The sequence below is a fragment of the Daktulosphaira vitifoliae genome, unplaced genomic scaffold, assembly GCF_025091365.1.
Source record: "Daktulosphaira vitifoliae isolate Bord-2020 unplaced genomic scaffold, ASM2509136v1 Scaffold_1, whole genome shotgun sequence".
In the NCBI taxonomy this organism is placed as follows: domain Eukaryota; kingdom Metazoa; phylum Arthropoda; class Insecta; order Hemiptera; family Phylloxeridae; genus Daktulosphaira; species Daktulosphaira vitifoliae.
The window spans coordinates 63,836,421-63,864,389 of NW_026099572.1; the positions used below are offsets into that span (position 1 = coordinate 63,836,421).

The following is a 27,969-nucleotide window of genomic DNA, read 5'->3' on the forward strand; positions in this document are numbered from 1 at the left end:
GGACGCAGTGCAGTTCACCAGTCCTTGACCGATGTCAGGTCGCTCACAGGTGTAATCACTTCTACTATACTGTTATTTCTGACGTGCCACGACCCAGAGACTTTAACGCTTCCGCGTCGTGTTTGTCGACCGGTTACAGGTTCGTTCGTGTCATTCGAGTTGTTCATATTTACATTAAGTGCAAATTCCGTGCAGTAAAATCAAGTACACGTTATTTCGTGACACCAACTGAATTAGTGGCGAATTCATTTAAGAAAATTCCATTATTTTTATCGAGAAACAGCTGGGCTATTTAAGCAGCGTTGATCATACGCAGAGTAGAACCGTAAGTACATAAAATACATAAAAAACTTATTGAAATTTAATTAAGCAGACTAAATTGATTTTTTTTTACTGTTTGATCGACTTGTTTGATTAAAGTTTTAGTTGTACATTTTCCTGAAGAAACAAAAAATTTCTTAGGAATATGATTTAGTTGTTAATTTAATTATAAAATATAAACGCATGTGTCATAAATTAAAATTGATATTAATTTACTATTTGCAAATATTAACAATTTTTAGTGATGACAAATTCTGTGCTCCATAAAAAGAGTACAAGAAAAGTATTTTTTGGGGTTATTATTGTGATATTTAACAATCGACTGAAAAATATAAGCTACCATTAGTAAGCTATAAGTATTACAATATATTATATTATATATTTAAATGTAAAATTAATAGGTTTAAATTAACAACTGATTAGAATTATAAATCATTCAGATTGTTTTATTTTGTGGGGGAGTCGAGAGAGGGGAAAAAATGAAATTTTACGTTAGTTCAATGTTTGACGTTAATTTTGAAAAGTTATTAATGACTCTTTATTGGTGGCGATCTTCACACAGCTATTACATGGGAACCACTAAGCAAGTTAACGGTAAAGTTTCCAAGGATTTTGGTTACAAATTATTTATTCAAATTTTAAACGGAAATATATAATTTTATTTTTTATTTATAAATGATATGAAAATTGGCTATTAATTATTTCTCATAAATCATCCAAAATTTGTCCCATATCTTTATCAATTTGTTAAACGGCGGAAATGAAAAAAAAAATGAATACGCGGTTGACCTACACTAAATTCCGTACTTAACTTTTGATAACACACACTGTTTGTACACGCCCTCATCGTGGTCGTCACCCACATATGTCAACTAAGAGTGCAAATTAAAATTCGATTATGTCGTCGCTATCCGGAACACTTTCTATTGTCTATCCACTATCCATACTAAGTATATTGTGGTATTATTTATTAATAATATCGTAGCATATGTTAGAGTCAAATATATAATACCGTCTCCAATGATATTATCTCGTACCGAATACACCATATCGTTTATGTGATCTGCAAAACTGTATACTGTAATAGTTGACCTACTGACTACGGCGGTCAAGGAATAGAGTGAGCAAAAATGCATGTTTTAATAGGATAGTGTTATTCCATGTGTATAAATTAACATTATCAAAGCGGAGATCATTAACCTTAAGCTGCACTTGTATACCAGACTAGAAAAATATTTTTTAATAAAAAGGCTATAATTGTAAGAAATCTGAATAATTACAAGGTAAACTATTAAAAAAACATTTTCAGAAGTAGTACCTACAGTTTTTGTATTCCATACTTGTGATGATTCTCATTCGTCTCTATTGTACAGTTTGCATTTATTTACAGTTCGGAAGAGAATATTATAATTGAGAACACATACCGTTCGGTAGAAACATAATATATGAATGCATTAGCTCTTTGTACTTCAAACAATCGTTTTCGGTGTGTATACAAAGTAATGCATAATAAAAAACCACAACTGTATTTGTTCATATAGCCTAGTGGACAATTTCGTTTCCAGAGAATTAATGATTTTTTTGGGGAAAAAATGACTTTAGGCATATAATTATTGTTATTATATTTACTAACATGTTTTTTCTTACCCTCATATACCAAAGCAAACTCACAGAATGATTCATTACTTAAATATTCCGTGGTCCAAGAATTCATTTAGACATTCCCTGCGGATAATAAGACGAAGTGTTTTTTTTTAGGAGCGTAATACCGATGCCGTGTTTAAGATAAAAATATAATAACGTGTTATTGATTTTACATTTTAAAAATCTTAAAATATAAATTATTTTATTGAATATATAACCAAAGCTGACTCAAATTCATTAAAAAAAACATATATTTTTATTAATAGTTTTATACCCAATTCTAAATTTCTCTCCGATCAAAACTTCTTTTTTTCTAAATTTATTTTTATTTTTTCCAATGAAATACCATAAAATTGGGTAACTTAGTATCTTAAGTATAACATTGCACTTAAAGTTCTTAAAAAGTAGAGTAGAGATAGAAATATGCCATTGTAAACTTATTACACACAATGTCTAAATATTAAGTATTTTTATTTTGATGCAAAGCAGCCCTATTTCTCTGTAACTTATAGTTACATAATGAGTTAAAAAGTAAAAAATATAAACCAAAACACAAGCAATGAACAAACGTTGATATTACGATTAGATTTATTGAACGATCAAAATTAATATTTACCGTTTTGTGGTATCGTTCTTGTGAATGACTAAGTTTAAACAATTCGAAGTACAAGTAAAGTGTTCAATCAATAACTTTGTGGTTTGTGGTATACGTTTGTTTGCTTATAATTGAAAAAACATATTACACTTATAAATCAAATAAAAATATATTTAAATATATAAATTTGATATTGAATAAAATAAAGTTTACAATGATTATACGCTTTCGAAGTTCACAGTTTTTTTTTTACTACTTAAATAATCCGTCTTTCTGTATTTTTACAACAAATTTGCTTTAAGGGAATAGAAATGTGCATTTCTATACTCCAGTAATGAGCTAGATCATCATTAATTCATAACACATAGGTCCGTAAACAAAAAACAAACTCATGTACCTACTGACTTATTATAAGTACCATGAATTGTGGAACTATGTCGACACGTGTGTATCCAGGTGTTAAAAATGCTGGAGCAGACGAATTGTTTTTTAGAAATAAGCGATCAGTTGTGTAGTCTGTGTCCACGGCTATGAGTATTGAATGTAGATGTCGAATTAAGGAATATGACAATCAGAAAATCTTCGTGAGTGTTTAAATAATTATAAAGTATATTAGTTTAAAAATATAATTTAGGACTATTTTAAGAAAAAATTCATAGAAGCTAATATTATATTAAGTAAGACTAAAACAAAACAGTAAAAATAAACCGGTTTCCTATTTTTCAATGGGCTCCTTCACATATCATTATACGAGTAGAACTTTAAACGCATCCGTTGGGATAATTGCATGGTTCATGGCGCTCGGTGTTGTAAACCTGTTGTGATGCTATGGGTCCCGTTACGTTTAAGTCGTGTCCGTCTATTTCCGTATGTTAAAGTATCTAATATTTAAAAGGAAATAGTTTTTGCGGGAGGATCATATCCACATATGAACACTTCAAATTTGTAATATGTTTCACATTTGCCATACCTACTACAGTATTCACAAAACAATGTTTGAATTTTCTTGTCATTTTTTTTGTGATATTTTCAATGTTTCATCTTCTTTTATTATTATTTTAGCGTTCTATGTTTTTAATAGAATTATGTACCTCAAGAAGTTATTTAAAACAATAATGAAACCAGTTGTGTGTCTAGAAGTCAATTGATTTATCTGAGTAAATGTATGAGTTTGTACAAGACAAGTAACGGGATCATATATTAAGTTTAATCTATTTATGTCCAAGCCAAGTAACTTAACATCCAATACATTCACATATTTCATTAATTACATATAATGTTTTTCATTGTAATTATTACTTTGTAAAACATTAATCTTTAAAAAATGTCTCTGTATTGATGACTTTTCAAATATATTCAACAGGGGCGGCGTATAAGGAATTTTGGCAAAAAAAAAGTTATTTACAAAGTTTTATGATTAAAATAAAAAAAAATCTCATGTTGAACTAGTATTTCGTTTCATTTTTCAGACAAATAGTTTATTCGATTCTTTTTATTCTTATTATTGTAAAGATAAAATCAAGGCTAATACAATCAGTTTCGGACAAACGATTGCCCTGAATATTATTTTGGTGTAGAACTATTTTTTTTAATCTGCACTTACACGATAATCTTGATTCGGCGATTTGGTTACAAAAAATGAGTACTTTTAACAGATAACGTGCATTTTCATAACTCAATTATTGACAACAATACTTTCTTTGATTTCGAATATAGACTAGTTTAAAATTTTTCCTTTTACCAATATTTTTTTCAATCGACAATAAATATAACCGAGTTTTCTTGGCGTAGCAATTATTCATAAAATTATGAGATTTACTTAAAAATGAAACCCGGGTAAGTCACAAGTTTGTTTTTTACTTCTCACGTAAATGTAAACACTTAAGAATCTATTTTTTGTTTGGTTTAAATGTAAAAAGAATAAACTAGCTTCCTATATACATAATATAATTTAAAATTATAAATACATTTGTAATTAATATATTCGATGAATATATTACGATAAAAAAAAATATATTTTCCAAGCATAAAATATTTATTTCCATTTTTTTTATACCATTAATAGTTTTTTTTTATTAAATATACCATGCGATAAATTAATAATTATTTGGTGAATTAAATAGTTAAATTAAAATTTTTTACTGACTAATTTTTTGATATTACTCATATAATAGAGTAATTTGGTAGTAAAAAATAACTAATTTTTGACGAGAAAGTTAAATATTTATAAAACATATATAAATATATGATTACCTATAATAAGTAAATATTGTCATCAGTTATAAAATGTTGAGTTCTTGACAAGTATAAAATACCCATCAGTTAGATATGAAATATAATATTAATATTATTAATAAAAACCAGACAAGAGAGGGTGTGTCAATGACACACTGTGTCATTACGATAGAGAACATGACAAAAATCATTAGACCAGTTTAAAATTCATTTTTATTAATATTAAGTACAGTATCAAAAATATAAAATACGGAAAGGAAAAAATAACATAGTAGCATGTGGGTTAAGTAGGTTGGTTATGGTTTGTTACATTCGACATACAGAAAAACCGAATGTTTTTTAGTACAATGTGCAATTTATTTCTCACTCTACAAAACATTATCATCTATCATTCTTCGTAAAGTATTCAAAAGTAAATACTTTTGGCTTAGCTTATTCAGAGTACTTAATGATCACTACAGTAATGAAATGTATCATTAGTGTGGGCTAATGTAGAGTTCGATTAAAATGATGATATTCTTGTTCATTATTGATAACAAGGAAATTTTTAAAGGATTATCATACAATTGGCCGATATGCTAACTTTTCCTATACATTTTCGCTAGAGTAGTTTATCTCTTGTAATCTACTACATTAAATGATAGTAATTTTTTTATTTTTGGTATATAATTTGTACCTTAAATTTTAATCACAATGTTCATAATAGTAATTAGTTTATGTAATTCATTTAAAGAACGGTACGTCATAATCACTGAAAAATAGTCTATTAAGCAGATAATTACTTCTACGATAATTATAATCAAATATCGTATAGGATTGTATCGTAACTTCTTTTGTCTATCTTAACAAGTACTGCCAATTGTTTTCCTTATTTCTTGAAGCATTTCTCTGGACTCAACCGAACGCTTTTATACCATTATAGAAGTGTCTAACATTTTTGCCCTCTAAGACCTTTATCAATGACATTTGCTTTGTTTTAAGTTAAAATATAATTCTATAAATAGCAAACAATGTCTCCATTAACATAAAATTTACTCGTAGAATTTGCATTGGAAAAGGAAACTTTTCTTTGAAATTCTTGTTGGTCAATGAATATGGCTTACAATAAATATTCCCAAGTTATGCGAAAACAAGAAGATCTCTACGCGGCTATTATCGAATTCCGAATCGTTCTCTTGGTCTCGATAGACAAAAGCCGCGGGACTGATATTTTAGCTTCCTACTTAAGACGGACATGTTATTTATTGCGTTACACGGGCGATAAGATTAGCGATATGTTACTGATGTTGGATTGCGGTTATTTGTAATTTTCTTTGTACGCCAGCGATTACTTGCAAAGTGTCTAAGCAAAACCCAAGGTCGTGTAGAAGCGGTGAAATTGATGTCATTGACTTCGTTGGGTTGGGATGAGTTGAGGTAATAATTATTAAGTAAGTGCCGGTTGTTTGTCGTCGGGGTATCTGCAGGTTATACAAAATTTTAGCGAAATAAACGGATTTTCTTTAGGAGCACAAGAGCAACGTTTTCACAAAGCTATTTTCCGGCCAATCATCTTACTCCGGTTGATTTACTATCAAACGCCTCTATTGACAATAGCGCCAATTCGATAGTTTCAACATAAGGTGCAACGACAGGGCACTGCGTCGGCGTGCGAAGTACGTGTACTGTCGAACTGTTTAATGACATTAATAACAACAATGTACAAGACTGTTTATTTATAGAACACTTTTCGTACGGTCGCATAATAATGTTATGAAATAGTTGCAGATGGACGGGCACACCTTCAGATGGGGTTAACGTCCGTCAGAATTGTTATACATTGATTCTTGTGGGAAAAATCGACGTTTTATTCGGTTTTGTAACATGTGCTATGACCGCCGCTAATTTAACGCGCGTGCATTTTTTCAAACGACTTCTAGCTGGACATCGTCAAGCCATCAGCCGGAAAAAGAATTTTCGTCAGCGCGGCCGGCAATGACTCTACAAAAACGATAAGTACTGACGTTAAACTACCGCGTATAATCCTTTTGAAAAATCAACTTTTGAATGCTTCTATACGCCGTTAATGATTACTTCTACGTGCAACAAAAAGGGTTAAGACCAAGTCATCGTAAGCCCACTACCTCTAAAAGAACTGCAAAATAATAACACATCAATTGGTGACAATGCATTTGTAATGACACGTACAGACTTACATAGTTTGAAAGGTTAACACAGACACGTTGGAATTTGTATTTTTAACTTTGACTACTGAGTTCGCACCAATTATTTGTTTCATTAAATTTTAACATATTTACGAGGTGTTATAATTTGTAATTTAAAGCGAATTCGAATCAATTAGTGTAAACATATATTTTCATATCTTAGATAAGTCATTTATACTGTTTTACTATAGAAAAAAAAATGAATTTGCATTGAACCGAGTTCTTCAATAAAATTTTAAACTTTTATCCACCATTGATATTTTGACAATGTACTTAAGTTAATTTGTTTTAGTAACAATTTTTTTTATTTTAATATATACTTATGTTTATTTTGTATAGTTCTTAAAATAATTTTCTTAAACACATATTAATCATTGATGAATATGATTATATATTGCTATTTTAAATTAGGAACTAACATAGCAGAAGTATACTGCATGATTTTTCTATTTTTCTTTTCTATTATGTTTAGAATCTATTCATTATTTAGGTCATCGCAGTTGCATATTATAGTTTGAGTAGAGTTTGCGTGACAATTTAATGCGTCTGCCGTGATAAATAAAAAATATCGTCTAGCAAAATAATCCGGGGCGTTTTACTTTCTTCGTTTTATTTATGACAGACAACCTTTGTGCTGTAAAAACAACGAGTCTCACAATCGTAATCATCCGTTATGATATTTTACATAGAATTCATTTCTTTTTGTAAAAATTGAGCTGGAGAATCCTGACGTGATGTTAATGAAGTCGATTTCTGGGTCATAATAAAACATAATTAGCAATAATTTTGTAGCCTTATAATGAGAAATAATAAACATAATTTGCAGTTGCTTTGATTGAACCAAAATTATACTGTATTTTACAACGAAAGAGCTTCAATAAAAAAGTGTATTGAGTTAATTTTTTTGTCTTTTCTTAATAAAATATACTCATGCGGAGTACTAAGAAAAAATATTTCATTATAATTTTAATCTACATAAGTGTTTAGTTGGCTCTTCGGTAGTTGCACAAATAGTAGTAATAAACCTGTGCCTATCACACTTGTCAATAGTAATCTCAATTTTCTATTTGTAACATTAAACGTTCTACCATTTCTTTATGTTTGAGATTATTTCGTTATTTTTGAAATATTTAGTTTTTACGAGCATTATTATAAAATGGATTCGCAATGTTAGAAGTCACTTCAGTCACGTTTCTGACATATCTACCCGAACATATTGACCTAATAAACGAAAGAAGAAATAAAAAAGACATTAGACTCGTATAGACGATTGTTATACAGCCGTCTACCGTAAATTAACTACTGTTTAATAACGGATCTGTTTATGAGGTGCCTATAGAAGTGATAGTATGAATTGAGCGAAATATTTTTGAATCAGATTAATTTGTCACGCAGCTAAGAAAAATGATAGACACATTTGGAACCCGCCGACCTCAAGGCCTTCGCCCATATTATTAGAATACGGTCGTTCTGATGATACACAATAAAACAGTCTGTGGCTAATCCACCGTGAGATCTATGCCAAATCATCCGCATAAATGATAAATGCTTTTAAAAGTCAAAACGTTTATTGATTTCTTTAAGAATAATTATATGGATAATTTTTAATAATTAGTCTAGAAAGTCTTAAAACTGTGTTCTATTTTTCTTATAGGTTTAAACATTTTAATATCGTATTGTATTTCAATTGACTTAACACGCAATTTAATGACATATATTTAAATGACAATTTAGTAGAACATTGACAATTGAAATATAAAAATTTCTCAGTACCTTCCAGTCACGTATCTAAAATTCCATTTCAGAAGTGTTGGGTAAAGTTATATTCATCAAAAATTAAATAATTTACTCAACCATAAATGTTTACCTTCTGTTAAATGTGTACCGATTTCCCCAGTATTCTAACCTTTACGGATCCTTTTAGTTACGCGTTTTGTAGTTATTGCCCAAAAGTGCATTAAAAGGATTCTTAAAACTAAAAAAAAAAAATTTGTGGGAATGATAGTTAGGCATTTTCTGAACTTTCGTGAAAATGGCAGGCTTAACAGATTCAAAAAAGGACTCAAGTTTGTTTTCTTAGCGGTAGTTAGTAAAAAACAGCTACTCGTATGGTTTTTCCGCTCCGAATGTCACATAATAATCACCGGTTGTATTGTACAGTAAACGTGCAAGAGACTCACAATTGATATCTATGCACAATCACTCATGCGATAATAATAATAGAGGCTTGAGAGACACACTACGTGCACGCGCGAAACCGTAGAACCCGTTACTGTAGTTAATACTAGTGATTAAAATAATAGAATACTTCGATTTTTTACTTCAGCTAATTTTAAATAGCTATTATGTATTGAATTATATACGATGTGTTTATCAGTTAAATACGTGCTGATGATATCAGGAGATTATTATAAATACTCTTTTATAAAGATGCTCAAAACTAAAATAAATGTTGCGATCCGGCTTGTTGTGTTCCAGGGGCGTCATTTTAAATTATAATAGACCGGCGAAAATGTTTGATCATTTCACAGAGTTAGATTTATCTCAATAATCTATCCATAAAACTAATTTTATATATAAAAAAAACTATTTTGAAAAAATAGCTTTATCATTTTTCTTTTTCAATCAATTTTATTATAAATAAAACACAATTTTTTTACGTTTATACAAGTTTAAAGAATGAAGTTTTATAATGATAAAATAAATTAAGAAATGAATAACATATATTTTGATATATTACATCAATATTTTACTAAAATTAATTAAAGACTCTCTGTAACATCCTCCTAAAATTCAATATATTGAACAAATTTGAATTTAGCAACCCCAAAAACATTTTTATCAGCCTTTTTTATTTTTAAAAACAGAAATCTTGACTTTTTCTTACTTAATTTGCCCTGCTCCGAAATTTACATTGAAGAAAATGCCCTAGTGGCCTCTCCACAAATAACCCCCTGTTATGTTCGCCTAATCCCTACGCTCGTTGGTACGATTAACACATAATTAGTCAAAGATAAAGAAAATTTCTTGACATGATATTTTAATGTTGAATAAGTGTGTTGACAAACAAGTTTGAAGCTAGAGAACTAAAAATTACGAATTAAATAAAATGCATGTAAAAATGAAATCTCAAGTCATAATTTAATTTTCGTTAAATTATTCACAAGGATTTCCATAAAAAAGTATGGTTATTTTTTCTTAATAATGCAGCGCGTTAATGTTGTTTTTTAATTATACCTGATTTATAATACAATGCCTACGGTATCAATAATTATATTTCTTTTATGTTTTGATATAATTACTATGTTGTTTGATTACATCTTCATCGTAAAACAAAATTAGCGTTCTTTTACTAATCGGGCAAGTAATTAACATTGCATACTTTACACTTCATTAACGCAAAAAAGGTATTATTCTGTCGATAGTATAAATCTTATTTTATGAACTTTTCTCACGTTAATACTTCATAATATATTTTCCTGTACCGGAATCGTAAAGTCAGAGTTCCGTAATATTTCTCGCGTGCATTATTATTATTATCTTCTCGGAGCTTATGCCGAGATGGGATCTTCAGTGTGTCGGCACGACTATAGCCGCCGGACATCGATGATGCTGTATTATAATAGTGGAAAATAAATTGAAATTGTGGAGAAAAATGAAAAAATAAAATACAGCTGAGATTGAATCACGAATCGTGGGTATAAAAATAATTTGCAAGATAATGCGACCACATCAGTTTATAATGCGTTGGGTTTATTAAGTTACTACTAGTTTTAGTTACGCCAAGAAAAACGCTCAACTCACTAGACCCATGTGTAGACATGTCATTGGTTATTTCCGTATATGAAAATATTATTGCCAACAAAACATTAGAATCATTAGAATTTTACATATGTGCTTTCAATCTCCGACTGTTTTGTAATATATTATTACTTTAAAATATCATTAACTCGATTATTACAACGAAATTATCTTCTTTGTTTTCAAGAATATAATTTAAAAAAATCGCAGTTAGTAATCTCATATAACAGCAGTTTTGTCGTTTTAATGACTTTTTCTCAATTTTCCATTTGTTTGAACTCCTGAGACTAGTATTTTAATCAATTGTTCAGTTTAATAAGCAATCTTTTCGATTTATGCCGATACAGTTGTAATATAATTATGTCCAAGAAAAATAATCTAAGAATTTCCAAAAAAAAGTAAACATTAATCATTTTATGTTATACTTGAAATTTGTCGAATTAGTGATGATGTAGTTTGCGATTTATTACTTAAAGTAAAACAGCATCTTCCTCTACGAACTATTAAGATGTTATCGGTACCTAATGAACTAACTCAAACTAACATATTAATGTGAGTAATTATAATAGTCCAGAGATTTCGTTTCAATTCAGAGTGTTTTCTTGAACTTGCTATTTAATAGCAACCAATTTGAGATAGTAAACATTTCTACAGTTAAGTATAAATATTATAATTAGAAAATATTTTTTTTGGAAAAAATGTTTCTGTAGATACTGGACAATTTTTAAGCATTTGCTCGGGGTGTATGCTTTTGTGTGATACGTCCATACAATAAACTTATAAATTATAACTGTATTTTTGTCATAAGATCTATTAACACGTCATGGGCTGCACGCAGAAGAATAAAACGTTTAGTTATCGTGTGAAGCAAAATTGGCAGACAAAAACTATTCTCATGTTCATCCCGACATCGAATAGACGCACATATAATAAGTATATGTAGTTCTATAATCATACATATACATTTAAGTACTTGCCGTACTCTGTCACTGGTATACCGTTGCTTTAAATACTAAAAAGTATAAAACAGTAGCCTGCTTATATGTTCAATACGTGTGACCACTACTACCAAAAAAAAAAAAAAAAAAACCGTCACGAATCACACCATGCGCGCAAATGGACAATATTAATGTGTAGGGATAAAATATGTAGATCACTGGAGGTATTCTCGAGTTTGAATTCCACGGAGTCTGCTAGGCTTAACCACGGGAAACAGAATACCATCTGTTCCAAGTCGTCGAACACAGATGACCTCGTCAAATTAAAACAGCGCCAACGGTATTGAACTACGTGCCCCTGGTTTTTTTGGTTCTGCCCTGCTGCGAATGCCACGGTGGCGGCTATCGAGAAAATCTAATTAAATCAACACGACGACGAATATCTTTCGATTTTGCTTTTTTTTTTTTTATTGTTCACTTTTTTTGTATATGACCCGTTTTTCCATGCATCGAATGTGACAATCGATCGTTGAAATATAAAAAAAAATTGATATATCCGATGTTATTGGATAGCACGTATAGTTTGTATGCATGAACTCGATTTCCGATTCGAAAAGATCATATTTAAATAAAATGTGTCATTAATTTCCATCCCTGAAAATCGAACCGCCACGATTTTGATTTTTACGAGATTAGCTGTTTTTTTTTTAACTTAATTGAATTTCATAGAAACCATTTCCATGGTTTACATGTATGTATATATCCTGTGGTGTTTTTGCAAAAAAAAAGAACCTTTTTTTATTTTAGGGTACACGTTGATTTGTGATTGTATTCTTTTAATATAAATAGTACATTAGTATAATTTTTTTAGGATATACGTTAGTTATAAAATTGTTATTAAGTATACGCCATATACCTCTGAAAACACCACTGTATATATCATTAGAATTGTGAAGAGTCAAATGTGTACTGTTAAAAATAAAAAGTTAAGTCATGTTCAAACATAGGTCAGTTTCAGAGTTAGCTTATAAAGTCTTATACAATTTTATTAGTTCAAAAATGTTTCAAATCAAATATATTTTTTAGATGCTTTTCAGTTTAACGTTCAGTAAAATTAGGTCTTTCTCGGCCAGATTAATGGTATTGATGTCTAATGTAAAACAATGTATTGTAAATGAGCGGTCAGATCTACCATCATTCATGATTATTAAATGTTATAAGAAAAAATTAACCGTATCAAATATAACAGAAAAAACTGTGTGGTTTTTTTATTTCTTAATTTTATTTTCTATCCATCTATTTCCTTCTGGCTACAATGTAGAAATATTCATTATTCAGGTCAACTTCATAGATCCACAGAAGAAATCATAAAAGAAAAAACATTGAAAAATAGTCATTTTAAAATTTAAAACTACATTTAATGTAGTTCAAGTTTTCGCAACGGCGAATAAATTACTACATTATATAACGCATAAGGTTAAATAGAGTCTGATATTTTTTTAATTAAATACTTGGTAAACACACTTTATGCATGTCTACTCGTGATTTGACATCGCTGTAGTAGGATGGGTATAGAACTATATTTATTGCTTTTTCTGTGACACATTTATGAAACGTTAATTGTGCCGTACAATTGTATTCATGATATAAAAAAATATTATTGCTGTTTATCGTCGTTAATATCATGGAAGTAACTGCACTTTAATTTTTTTTGCTCATCAAAAAGATAGGGTCATTTAATAAAACCGTATATGGTATTTAAACTCTTCAACATGACACTTTAAGCTACACATGTATTTAGTGGCTTGATGCACCGACCCAGTTCCGTGAGTTTCACGTCCCGTCGACAAAGTGCAAAAAAATAAAACCAGCCCGTGTACAATTATGTCCAATAAACTCAAACTTAATTGCTGTTATTATTTACATTTTCTACGCACTTGGGTAAAAACGACGTTACGGTTCTAAAACTACGCTTTGAAGAATGCCCACGACGTTCAAGTGACTTGCTTTTGTTGACTTTAGTGAGTAGGTACGATTTTAAAAGGATTTAAACACAATAATAATATATTATTGGATTTAACGGTAATCGAGTATTATTCATCAGAGTTCGTTTTAAACACGAGCCTAATGAAACAGGGTAAAATATGATATTATAAATATGATTTTTAATTCACGCTTGCATTAACCATCAACCTCATGACACACTCCGTTATATTCATCCGTCTTGGACACCGTCAATGGCTATTATAATATTTTACATGTGCATCTTTAATCTTTTCTTTGATCACTGTAATTTACTCATTCATCATACCCGCCAACATCCGCTAAGACGAATCCGTCGTCGGTGTAATTGTAGTACCTCTTCATTTGAATCAATGAGTTTTTTATGTATAATTTTCTTCATATATTTTTGCTCATCCGACCAGCAAACACAATTAATCACATGAAAACGTTACAAAACGATTTTGTTTATAATTTGCCGCAAGTTCAACTTAATAACATCGTCGAAAATCGGCGTGTTAAGATTAAATCTTAATTTCAAATTTTGAAATTGTTAAAAAATAATATTTTTTCACCGTGAAACGCGTAACGTTTAATGTAAAACAGTATCTTTACTGAACGTTAGTTATTTATTTATTACTAAAACGTAATTGATAATGTACTTTTTAGGATTTATATAATGTTTAGGTGTGTAATATAACATTTACCAATATGACGAGCAGTATCACTGTGACTTTGATAGTAAACAGTAAAACATCGACTTGGATTCTGAGTTCGATGCTCTTTAAATCTCCGTTAAAATTGTATTATTAGTAAATATAAAGTATACACGAAATTTTCATTTTTGTTGATATATTAATGAAAATGTACGAAAACATATATCCATAAAAAATTATCGTGAATCTATTGTTCTTTTAAATATTGATTCGATTTTTTTAAATAATAACATATACTATGTGTTTGTTTAAAGTGAACTACACTGAAAAGACGCCATAAAAATTTATGTGACTTGTGTAGACGATTGTTAATAGGAAAACGGACATAACAAAATGACATGCAGCCGTCAATTTACCGAAAGATAGTTCTATGAACTCACCGTAACGATTCGCTGCAATTTATACAGTTTCTGTACGAAAGACATTCCACATACATGTTTTTATACATAAACGTGATAACCAGGAGAAGTCGTGTAGGAACAACGGATAAAAAATAATAGCGATAGAAAAAAAGCAATAAGTAATAATAGTGCAGTTTTTAACACATGTACATCATTGTCGGTCTTCCGTAATTCAAATCACCGTCGCTATTTTCTTTTTTTTTTTACTTCGATCTGTCGCAGACAGGAAATTAGACCTTAATAAGCAAAGTGTTGTATACTTTATTACCGTTTCTAACGCAACCTTAGTCGAAAATATGTCGTATATGGTTCTTAAAGTTGACAAAAAATAAATAAACTGCTATTCATCACAGTTAACCAAATGTTTTCCATAGAAAATACATTTTTCTCTGAATAAATTTGGAATACTTTAGTCTAAAACGTTTTCAAACCATTTTAGTGTTCATATCAACTTTATCTTTCATTTTTATAGTGTAATAAATAACGTAATTTGTTTTTTTGTTTCAGGAATCAGTTGAATATGTCAACTACCGGTAGTTTATGGCGGAGATGGCTGATCACTGTGTTATTTTTTACTAATACTGTAGGCATATTAGGTAAGTTCACTAATTAGGAAAATAGAAAACTCAAATTATTCTTATGTATGAAAATAGTAGATAGGTAACTACCAGATATGAAAATCTTAATTAAGTTTAGCCTATAAGAATAATAAAAACAAAATATTCATGCTATCATCAAATGTAATAACTAAAGAAAACGATAATCATTTTTCAAGTAATTTGTCATCTGTGTTGGGAAGTAGTTATACGGTTAGCAAACTTAATTTAAACATGTCATATCCGTTTGTGTTTATAGTAAATCGACTTTTTGTGACTATAAGCCATTTATATTACTTCAAATAATTTTTATAAAATATGTTAGTACATTGGAATATTAAACTAGAATAATACATTTTCAACTTCAATAATTAGAAGACTCTGTAGTAAATTATTCATTTTTTGTTGGTTTTGAAACATTTTCTAACGTATGTAACTTCTCACCTTACAATATTATATTGAGCTATATACATTACTTTAATATAGACTCAGTAGCAAATGTAACTGTTGTACATTACATTGTCGCGTTATTTTATGAGCTATTGTTATTATATGGGTAGCGGTGGCGACGGTCAAGCTGTTATGGGTCGTATCATAACATAATACATTAATTAAAAAGTTCTCAATAGTTGTGTGTGTAATATGACGTGTGAAACATGCTGCGAAAAAGAATATTGCCGAGAAGAAGAAACGAATCCCAAATACCTTGTACTGTAATAATTGTGCTTATTACCGGCGACAACTGTATCCATAGTACAGTTGTCATGTATTGAATGCGCGAATAAATGACAGTAGGACGACACGAAGAGATCGAACTGCGATCGATGAAATAACATTGCTTTTGATTTTTTTGCCATCTATTGCTATTGTTGTACAATTCGAGAGTAATGATTTGTATGGAAGGCGTAACATTGAGATTCGTCCTGACGAGTTATTTAGAGCCGCCCTTTAGATTTATAATGCATAAAAAAATAAATACTATTATGGAGGATTGTATTATCGTGATTACTGCAAAAGATTTGTAAAAACTAGGTGATGAGATGATTATAATGTTTGTTGATGACTTTATAACGGGAAATAATTTGTGTGTGGATGAATACATGCGCACATTATTTGAATGTATGTTCTAATGGCATGCACGTGGGAAACGATTACCTCAGAAACAAACACGAATTCCGAACAATCACTTGTTTCTTGAAAAGAAGGCCCTTCAATTAGAACGCACATGGTGGGTGGATTCAATTATTATATTTTTTCTAATATAATATAGAACTGTTATTTTTAAACAGAAAGTCAGTATTATTAACCTTCTATGCAATCTCAATCTAATCGCAGTGGTCTATTTTCCTAAATTAAGATATTTTTATGACTTATTGTCAGGGCATAGATACTCGTTTCCCGTTTGTTTTATTTTATTTTTCTGAAATCTTTGCATAAAAATACTCATAATTTTAGTTTTAATTAAAAACGGCCAACCCCATTTTCAAATAATAACAAAACAGTCTAGTTTTAGAAGTATTGTCTAATAATAATTTGGGTATACTTGTGTTACAGGCAAAGATTTACATTAAATTTTGTTGTATTAATTCCAGAATACCAATTTTAATATGTATATTTTTATAAAAATTAGTCTAATGCATAGGTTTTATTTATTGGAATGAAAAATTTACAAGTTGGTGTTACACAGCATTTTAGAGTATTCTTAGATGGATATTACATGATACTTCAACAATACATGTATCCATAAAAAAAATTATCTATATTCTTGAGAACAAAACGCTGTAATTCAAATGATAGGTATCATGAACAGCTGTTCTTCTAACACCCATCGACTAAGGCACTTGAATTTCGCATCGGTCAATGCTTTATTTTTCTTTGCAGTTCTACTGAATCGGTTTTAGGCAAACGACGGCCAAAAAGATTATACAAAATCTTACATTATGTTATTTTTTATACAGTTTTATTTTTTTATTGAAATGGATTTTTAACGAAGATCAGTGAAAAAACATCAAAAACAATTTATCACTCAGTGAGGTAATCGAACTCATTATAGTGGTTAACCATTTATGCATGTCCTAATATCAAACAAAAGTCTAATTTTATTTTTACTTTATAAAATAATAATTTCTTTTCTTTTTTTGCAATCGTGTATTAGATAAAACAATTAATAAACAAAAATGTAAATAAATTTATTTATAATTAAAAATAAAACACTTTGAAATGATATATATATTTTTAAGGTATGATTCTGCTTATTTACTTGTTTTCTGTAAGAATCGTTCAGAGTTTGTGATCATTACGGTTCGATTAGACTCAGTGTAGTTTGTCTGATTATTTACAAATATTATAATTACCATAACAGAACGAGTTTTATACATTTTAATAGATATTTTAGTATAAAAAGCTATGTACAAATAGTTTTATCGGTCACACTTGACCATGTTTCATAATCTATATTGTTAATTGTTTGAATTCAGTTCAACGGTATCGAATTTTTTGATAGGTTTAATATCATTGAATTTAATGATTTTATAGAAATAATATGCATACTATCTAAATGAACAGAAAAAAAAATTAAGAGGGAAACAACCGTTAATATTAATGTTTAGCATAATTTGAATATATTAATATAAATCTTGAAAATCAAAGTAAGAAACTTGTTGTATAAAATGAATACACGTAAATACAGTTTACATTTAATGGTTTTCAAAAATTTAACAACTAATTTGCACAGATTAAATATTAAGCATAATATTTTGATTAAGAGTTAATTATTTCATAGTAATTTAAGTTACAGATTTCTTGAGTGTTATTTCTCAGAATGATTTTTTTAATTTCAATTAATAAATTTTACTACCACCCTACCAAAAAATATTACAATATTGTTGTTACTAAGTATTCATTCTACCTCATACAAGGTGATTTTGTAACTACAAATATTTTTAAAATATGATAACTAATCTTTTTTTTATAATAATAAACATTTTATGTTGTGCAACTCGACGAGTAAAATTAAATGTCTACTATCATTCCTTATGTTTTAAATTATGGTCAACTTATTTTTTTTAATGTCATTTTTTTTTACTTAATGGTTTCATTGTATTATCAAAAGAATCAAAGTATTATTTAATACTTTATTAGTAATTACTATATAAAGTAATTATGATGTTAACATAAAATAATCTTTAAAACAAAATTTTTGCTGACCTAAAATATTATATGTTATATTGAAGCATACGTTGGGCTAGTTATAATTATTCGTATTTTTTATATGGTATGAATATTTTTCACTTATGCAAAAAAACGCTGTAAACAGACAGGCGAGTTTTACAACACTTAAGAATTAAATAAACACGTACAACGTACTTCAATTTCGCACACGTCATTAAATTGTATTTATAATTTATAAAATGAAAAAAGTTGTCAGTGGCGAGCAATTGATGTCCGTTTAGCATTAACTTGTCTGCTAAAAAGCAATTTTCTTTGATATTTATATATATATATATATATACGAAATTATAATAAATTAAAATAGAAATACCGTAAACAAATTAATATAAATATTTTATTGGCTTAGAACTATAAACTTGTCGAAAAACATAATTTATGTATTAAAAGATAAAGAGGAACCACGAAAAGTGTTTAATTCATTCCTTACTTAAAATATTTTTATGTATAATAATATTATAGGAAAATAGATTTTACTAAATTAAGTCATTTTCAGAATAAAGGGGTCATTTACTTTCAGGGTTTTGTAATTTTTACTTGAAGAAAATAGGAATTGATATAAAAACATATTTAGTACATATCTAACATGCATTTATGTTTAATGAACACATTATAAATAGAAATGCTGTTTTTGCTTTGAAATTGAGTAAAATTTGATTGCTTTAGTGCGTTCACTACAACGTTAAACACGAAAATGTTTCTAGATCATAATAACAAATTACATTACTCTAGGTATTTTTGCAGTTAATTGTTATGTCAAGTTCATTATGCGTTCTATTTTTAATGCAACACAAACAATTTTATTAATTTAATACATTGAATTACTGTAGCTAAGAAAAAAGATTAAATTTAATTAGTTTGTAATAAACTATGTGTTTTAATGTGAACATAATGAACGCTAACCATACCGTTAAATGGGTTAATTCATGTTACTGAAATTTAAGATAATGAATCAATTATAGTTCGTTAGTAATAAAAAATTAGAACATGTTTGTTTTGGTTTATACCACTTCATCTAAGTGTTGTGAATTTATCTGACTTTAGTTAAATTATTCCAAGTTAAAGTCGTCAAACACAGAAGATAATAATCACTCTCCCGAAACGATTAAGTCGGTGTACTATGTCAAGATCACACTTGCGTAAAGCAGATCTAATTCCTTTGCTTTTCGTTTATTTTTACTTTAAAAAAGGTCTTTATAGCTTATTTTGAGTTGTTTTTTTTTGTCGTCAGTGACAAATTAGTTTGATTAATTAAATACACGAACTTCAGTAAATAAGAATCAACGAACTCTAATGTGTGTGATGTAGTAAGGTTGGTTAGATTCAATAAGTACTTGGAGTAATTAAGATAATAACACGTCATGTATTTGTATTGCAATTTTCGGGTCAATATGTCATTAGCCCTTGGCGTCAATAATTATACGACTATCCTAATTTTCAATGAATAGGAAATTGATAATTTTATTTCTGAGTGACGACTCATTTACTTCATTTCTAGAATTTGTCCATAACTCACAAACTAATTTTACTTAATGTACCACAGGAACAAGCAAGATATTTTTTTAGAACTTTAACTAAAAAATACTAAATTAAATATCTTATGAGTGTATTTAATCATTATTTGAGTATCCGTTATTATCTAATCAAGCATAAAGAACAGAGAGTTCAAACGAGTATAATTTATTCAACTAGTTAATAGAATAATTAAATTAAAAGAGACATACCGTGTTTAGACAGTAATTTTTTAACGATTTCAAATAAATAATGGACCATGTGACGTTGGTCAATGTCTTTTATGTTTTAAATAACTATTTTCTTTATTGTAGGTCGTAGTGCATTTGAAAAACTCACTGAACTAGATTATAAAGGTACAACATATTACACAGTAAAAAATTTGACACTTTATGAATGTCAAGGATGGTGTAGAGAGGAACCAGAATGCCAAGCAGCATCGTTTAGGTAAAAAAAATTGTCATAAAATTAGAATAATTGTGTTTTATAAATACAATTTTAATAATTTTACATCTCACATTTTATAATAAAATTATTATTGCTAATGATAAGAAATTTCAAAATAGTGAAAATTTAACTAATAAATTTATTTATTTAAATTGCAGTTTTGTTTTAAATCCACTAACTCCAATACAAGAGACAGTTTGTCAGCTACAAAATGAAACTACTGCCAATAATCCGGCAGCAGTACCACAACGGTCTGTTAACATGTATTACATGGTGAAAATGCAAATAAGATCGGGTAAGTTATATTATGTATACAAATCTAGTACAAGTTAAAAAAAAAAGTAAACAAAGTATTGTGAAAAAATGTGATAAATGTAAAACTTAAAAGTAAAACTCCCATTATTTTGGATAAATTAAAGATTCTAACGGATCTTTTAAAATAAGTATTTATCAACGAATCCCTAAATCAGCTATATTAAGAAAATAACATTTTTCAAATTTTAAATTCAATTGTTTAAAAATAAATTTATTGATTTCTTCGACTATTGGTGTTTTATATGTTTTAATAACTTTTTACTTCAATTATTGTCTATTATTTTTACAGATAACGTATGTCTTAGACCTTGGGCATTCGAACGAGTTCCAAATAAAATGATTCGAGGCTTAGACAACGCGTTGATTTATACGTCCACAAAAGAAGCTTGTCTCGCTGCTTGTTTGAACGAAGTAAGTATTTTATATAAGTCCTTTATTTAATGAATTCAATATTAATTGTTTTAATAATCAAATTAACAGCATCGATTTGTTTGTCGTTCCGTGGAATACAATTACGTGACGTTACAATGCCATCTAAGTGATTCAGATAGGAGAACGACCGGCCAGTATGTTCAATTTGTCGAAGCGCAAGGTGTAGATTATTTTGAAAATCTTTGTATCAAAGGTAAATATAAAAATTTGAACTATAAAAACTTACACTAATTAAAAAATAATAATAATAAAACTAATTTATTATTATTAACGTTTTTAGGCAATCAAGCTTGTAAAGGAAATCGAGTGTTCCAAGTGCCTAGAATTGGTGTGGCCGATGATAAAGTAGCTCAATATGCTTCTTTGCATTACTATACCGATAAAGAATTGCAGGTAATTTTTAACACGTTTTATTTAGGAGTTGACTAATATATTTTTAAAACATATCTACTTATAAGTAATATCTACTTATCATACATTGAAAATTAATCATCGTGAATATTTTTTTATTGATTAAACATTTGAAATGATTATGTAAATCATTATACAACCGTACGAAACAGTTAACGTTACCTATTCCTCAATTGACTTTTTGAACTATTAATAAGTATTTCAAACATTAATAGGTGACAAGTGAAGCGGCTTGTCGTTTGGCTTGTGAAATAGAAAATGAATTCTTGTGTCGATCGTTCATTTATAAAGGTCCTCCTGTCGGTACAGCATACAACTGTGAACTCTTCCATTTGGACCATAAGACCTTGCCAGATGGACCAAGCACATATCTTAATGCCGAACGTCCGTTGATTGACGATGGCCAGAAAATAGGCAGTTATTATGAAAATTACTGTGAGAGTGAGTGTTTTACTACTGTTGTTTACTCTGGATTGATTGCTTTATAGATCATTATTAAATTAACTATTCTCTAATATATTTAATAATTTCTAAAAAATAAACGTATGACGTAATACAGGTGATTCCTTAATTATATTTTACAAAATATCATTAAAAACATTAGTTAGTCATAATTATTATCATTTAATAATAATGGTTCTTGGTTGAGCTCCTTTGCACAAAAAATGAATTTTCTACAATTATCCCTTATACCCTAAAGTCTTATCAAATTTCGATTTTCAAATGGTAACTCCAATTTTTTTTATATCATCAGATGTATTAAATTAAAAAAACTTGTTAAAATCGTTTTATATTATATGATTTTCAAGCAGTTACAGCTATTTGTGGGTGATCAGAAAAACACGTACTTATTTTTAAAAGACTGCATCCTTTTTCGGTTGTAAATCGATAATTGCTACTGGTTAATCGAAATACAATAAACTGTGCAACTATTCTTGTTATGTGAAAGGAATCACTATATATATAAAAAGTATTCAGAATAATTTTTTTACAATAATTGATTTTATTAATTATAATTTATTTATATTAAAATATATGGATATAAGATTTATTAAAAAGTAATATATTTTTTTAAAGAATCAACAACACCCCCACATGAACAGCTTCCAGTAGTTTTTGAAAGCACAGACGATCCGAATTTGAACTTGACTAGAACTGACTTAAATTGTGACAAAACTGGCACATGCTATGATGGTAAGTATTAACAACTTTTTATTGAAAACATTTATTTTTGGTAACGGATTACGATATTGATTTCTTGTAATTCAGATTCATAATGATAATCACCAACCAGTTTGTAACAATCTATTGCCCGAGCAGATTCATTCGGTTCTTTGAAAAAAAAAACCCCCGGCTTCAATAATAATTATTTTTTATATTGACAAAGACAATTAAAAAAAACCCAGCACAGGGGGGTCGCGGCACAGTGGTGACGTGGCATAGATGGATTAAGTATAATGATATCTGACAGTGATTAAAATCACTATCAAAAAGAAAAAACGCTTCGATGCAAATCTTTAGATAGTTTTTAATTTTAAAAAATTGGTGGATTATTCCAAAAGCTACATGATCTGCTAGTTCCTTATTAATATCCTGATTAAGATAAATTATGTCAAATGAAAAAAGGGATTATTAAAAAATATTCTTTCTCATAAAAAAATAACGTTGATCCATACATTTTTCAAATAGTTATAGCATAATAAAGTTAAAAATGTAAAATACAAAATCGAAAATTTTCACACAAAAATATCATTCGGTAGCCATTTTCACCGTAAAGATAAAATAAAGCCCAAATTTTTTTTTTTTTTCATGATAAAGTATATTACATTATCTTTAATTTAAGATATATATAAAAGTGTCAGACCTTCTGGAACATTTTCAAAAGTCAAGTTGAAAAAATTAATTTTTTGTGAAAAAGTTGTCATTTTAAATCCCCCCTTGTGAGCAAGTAAAGGGTCACATATAAAAAAAAAATTTACCAAATGAAAGTTAATGATATCATGCATCTATATAAAAAAAATTATATTAATTTGGTTATTTTTAAAAAAAGTATGGCAATTTTAAGTAAAAAAAAATTGAAAACATTTCGAAAATTAGCGATTTTTAAATTTGTATTTTTAGATTTTAAATTTTTTTGGAGGTTTCCCCCATTTACGGGGAACGAATAAATTTTTTTCAATTTTAGAGGGTAATGTCTTTGACTAGATACGATTTGTGATCTTTTGATGTATCATTGAAAGAAATCGGTTCGGTGAGAGCTGAGAAAAAGTGGTAACAGACACAAAAAAAAAAAAAAAAAAACAAATCATAGTAAAACCAATACCTTTTCAGCTTCGCATCGAAGCTAAAAATAAGTACACTGTGTTAAATTTAATAGGTTCTCAAGTTTTCATCGAAACTGTAATATTGTAATTTTTAATTGAAGTGTTTTTAAGTATTTATTTTAATAAAAAGATTTGAGCAGAATTTGTCATTTTAAATGAAAATAACGTACTTTTAAACTCAAATTTCTTTATGCTTAAGAAAACTTGTCAAAAAATAGCCTGGGTTTTTTATAAGATTTTCTATGCTAACACTAGTTGTCTATCGAATAACTGTAATTGAAAGTGACAGACTAGTTTATGGAGAGTACCGTACCATACTTAATAACTGTAGGAATTTTGAGAGAAGATAATATTCCAATTTTATACTTTGATGTATCTAGTTTTTAATAAACAAATATATTTTTAACGTTAGCGTGTTAGCACTAAAATGTTTAAGTGTCGAAATAATTAAAATTAAAAAAAACTATTTTAATTTGACCAAATAAATTTCGAGACTCGGTAAATTTAAATTTCATATTTGATATTCTCATGGGAACATATAATTACTTATAATTTTATCGTAAAAAATTGTATAAAACTTAAAATTAAATGTGCATTTTTAAATATTTCAGTATCTGTTCATTGTAAAGATACCAAAATAGCCGTACAAGTTCGAACCAACAAACCATTTAATGGCAGAATATATGCTTTGGGTAGATCAGAAACATGTAACATTGACGTACTGAATAGCGATCAGTTCCGACTTGACTTAACGATGGCTGGACAAGATTGTAATACTCAGTCAGTGGTAAGTGCACAAGTTACAGAACATACATTAAGAGTTTATAAAGAATATTAAAAATATAATTATATAGTGATAAAACTCCCGTTAACTAAATTAGTATACAGCATATTAAATTGTGAGACTTAATTTTTAAATTGCTATTTTATCGTTGTAAGGTACCATTTAACACTACGCAGTTCTTTGTTCTCTTTGAGTGTTTATATAATTTCTATTACAAAAAAATTTATATAATGAGAAAAATAAATAATCTTCATTATTTTGTTCATTCGCAGACTGGAGTGTTTTCTAACACTGTCGTTCTCCAACACCATAGCGTTGTAATGACAAAAGCTGATAAAATTTATAAAGTCAAATGTACATATGACATGTCGTCTAAGAATATAACGTTTGGAATGATGCCAATTAGGTAATACTTAAATTTTATGCACTTACACTGAATAATTGAATGAACAATATGCAATTACATTATGTTTGTTCGGCTAATTTAGAGACCCAGAAATGATAAGCATTACATCTGCTCCAGAAGCACCACCCCCAAGAATTCGTATTTTAGATTCTAGGGCTAGAGAAGTGGAAACTGTGCGTATTGGAGATAAACTGACGTTTAGAATCGAAATACCCGAAGACAGTTAGTATACAGCTAACTTTATTTTGGTCGTCCATGACATGTTTTATTTTATTTTTGCAGCGCCATACGGTATTTTTGCAAGAAGTTGTGTTGCTATGGCTAAGGACTCAAAAAGCACGTTCCAGATCATCGATGACGAAGGGTGCCCCGTGGATCCTACAATCTTTCCCGGATTTTCGCCTGAAGGCAATGCTCTGCAATCCATTTATGAAGCGTTCCGGTTCACCGAATCGTATGGTGTGATATTCCAATGTAACGTAAAATACTGTTTGGGCCCTTGCGAACCGGTAATAAATATTTGTATTATTTTATTTTTCGATTGTTGGACTAAATTTGGGTGCTAGATATTTTATGAATATACATTTTTTTTAAAAAGGTGGTAATTTTTATTTTAATTAATAATTTGACTAACAATACTTAAATTTTAACATTGATTCCAAATCACGAAGTGCACGCCACTGTATTGATTTCTAATTTAAAGAGTTCAATTTTACACTAGTAATAATAAAACAATTATAGTAAAAATGCATGAACTAGCTAGCATTTTTTTCTTAGAATATTATAATTTAAATATAAAAACCAATTTACTTTTGCGCAGGCTGTATGTGAGTATGGTAGAGACTCGATTGAATCTTGGGGCCGAAGAAAGAGGTCAGTGGCCGCTACCAATAATAATACTACGTCCGAAAACGGTGATGATATGACACAAATAAGCCAAGAAATATTAGTTTTAGATTTTGGCGATGAAAAACAATCGCAATTTTTAAAAAGTAGTGAGTCTTCATTTACAGATTTTAGTAAAGGTAAGAGTAACTACTTATGTTTGTAATATTTTTAATTAAAAATATCTACTGTAGTATTTAAGAGTTTTGATATTGATTTAGTATTTACTACAACAATATTCGCCTTGTGATGGTTCTTCAACTTACTCTTATTTTTTTTTTTTTTCCTATTGACTATATTAGTCTATAGGCCGATTTTTCGTAAAATTTTTAGGGGGACTAGAATAATCTAATATAGTAAGATGACTTGAGACTAAAATATTATAATAAAAAAAATATTCAATTGAATTACTGTACCTCCTGTTCATTACTAATGGATTTAAAAGTTAAAATAGAAAAGTTTGAACCAATATAATTTCTGAAGGAATTTTAGTTATTAACTAATTTGATTCTAATTAAACTTTACTCAAATTTATTATACAATAAAAAATAATTAATTATTAATTAAATTTTTTTTGAATTATACAATTTTAGACAAAACAATTACGATTGTGGAACCTTGTCCCACCAAAACATCTGTACTCGCATTGGGAATTACATGTATGCTACTCATTTTAATTTATGTCAGTACCATGTTTTGTTATTACATGAAGAAGTGGATGACTCCAAGAAAGATAATGGCGTAGTACTAATTAAGGCGAACAAATTAATCAATAATGAATAATCTAATACTTCTCTTAATGTAAAAAATACACCTATTTTTAGTAGATCAATTATTCCATTAGAGTATATAAAATGAAAATTTTACATTCAAAGTTTTATATATAAACGTTAGATACGATTTCATACTACAAGCATAACAATTTACCTACAGTTAAGTCATAAAGTATTTTATTTAATGATCAATTTATGTATTTTAATTATGGTAGCCCTTTAGTTTGAAAGCTCATCAAATTGAGATGTGTTATTTGATATAACTTATTTTTTATAAACAAAATGCACAAGTAATATTAGTATAAATTTAAAGACGTCTCAGAAATACTTTAATTTTGTATATATAAATCCTAATAGACGTTGTAAAATAAAATTAATTTTGTGCCTATTTATTTTGCACATATTTTTAGCACATATACTATTGGTCATCACATTTAATTATAATTATAACTTGTGTAATTATATGTGATACTTTACACTTGTGTGAGTTCAAAGCAAATACTTATCATGAAGATGAGAAACTTGATCAATTTTATAAAATAATCATTAAGGTAATTAGTAAAACAAGCTTTAGTAAAAATATTGAAATTTTAAATAAAATTAAGATTTTCCTCTTCTTGATAAGTATTGCTTTTTATTTTTGAGTAATGTAAAAAATTTTTGTGTATTTACTTTTATTAGGCGCTCTCTAATGGCCTAATTTTTTTAAGTGCAATTTTAATGGAAATATTTAGTTTATAATTAATGATATTATAGATAATTTATGAGTTTTAAATAGCCCTAGTATATTTTATTTATTGTAGTTTTATAATTGAAGAATTAAGTTCTTTACTCAATTTATTTATAAAAAAAATAAATAATATTTTGGAAAATAATTTTGTATGATTAATAAAATTTAATATTCAAATACAAAAACTATACTGTTTTACAATTTTATGTAGAATTTTTTATTATTTTTAAGAAGATTGTTGGATTTTAATATTTATAACTGCTAATATAC

At 28.3% G+C, this 27,969-nt stretch overlaps 1 protein-coding gene across 1 annotated transcript; it reads left to right on the plus strand.

Annotated features, from left to right (window-relative positions):
* LOC126896594 (uncharacterized) lies at positions 1-27,900 on the plus strand. Its single transcript, XM_050669524.1, has 15 exons — positions 1-325; positions 15,364-15,452; positions 20,507-20,639; positions 20,798-20,934; positions 21,244-21,365; positions 21,435-21,579; positions 21,667-21,779; positions 22,013-22,238; positions 22,875-22,991; positions 24,733-24,908; positions 25,178-25,311; positions 25,394-25,533; positions 25,594-25,820; positions 26,132-26,336; positions 26,790-27,900. The coding sequence occupies exons 2-15, from the start codon at positions 15,377-15,379 to the stop codon at positions 26,939-26,941; spliced, it is 2,103 nt and encodes a 700-aa protein (XP_050525481.1). The 5' UTR covers positions 1-325; positions 15,364-15,376; the 3' UTR covers positions 26,942-27,900.
* The last annotated feature ends 69 nt before the right edge of the window (positions 27,901-27,969 follow it).

Coding starts and splice junctions, on each gene's coding strand:
- LOC126896594 (XM_050669524.1), top strand. CDS start 15,377: ATGTCAACTACCGGTAGTTTATGGCGGAGATGGCTGATCACTGTGTTA. Junction 20,640..20,797: donor TGCCAAGCAGCATCGTTTAG/GTAAAAAAAATT, acceptor TTTAAATTGCAG/TTTTGTTTTAAATCCACTAA. Junction 21,580..21,666: donor TGAAAATCTTTGTATCAAAG/GTAAATATAAAA, acceptor TAACGTTTTTAG/GCAATCAAGCTTGTAAAGGA.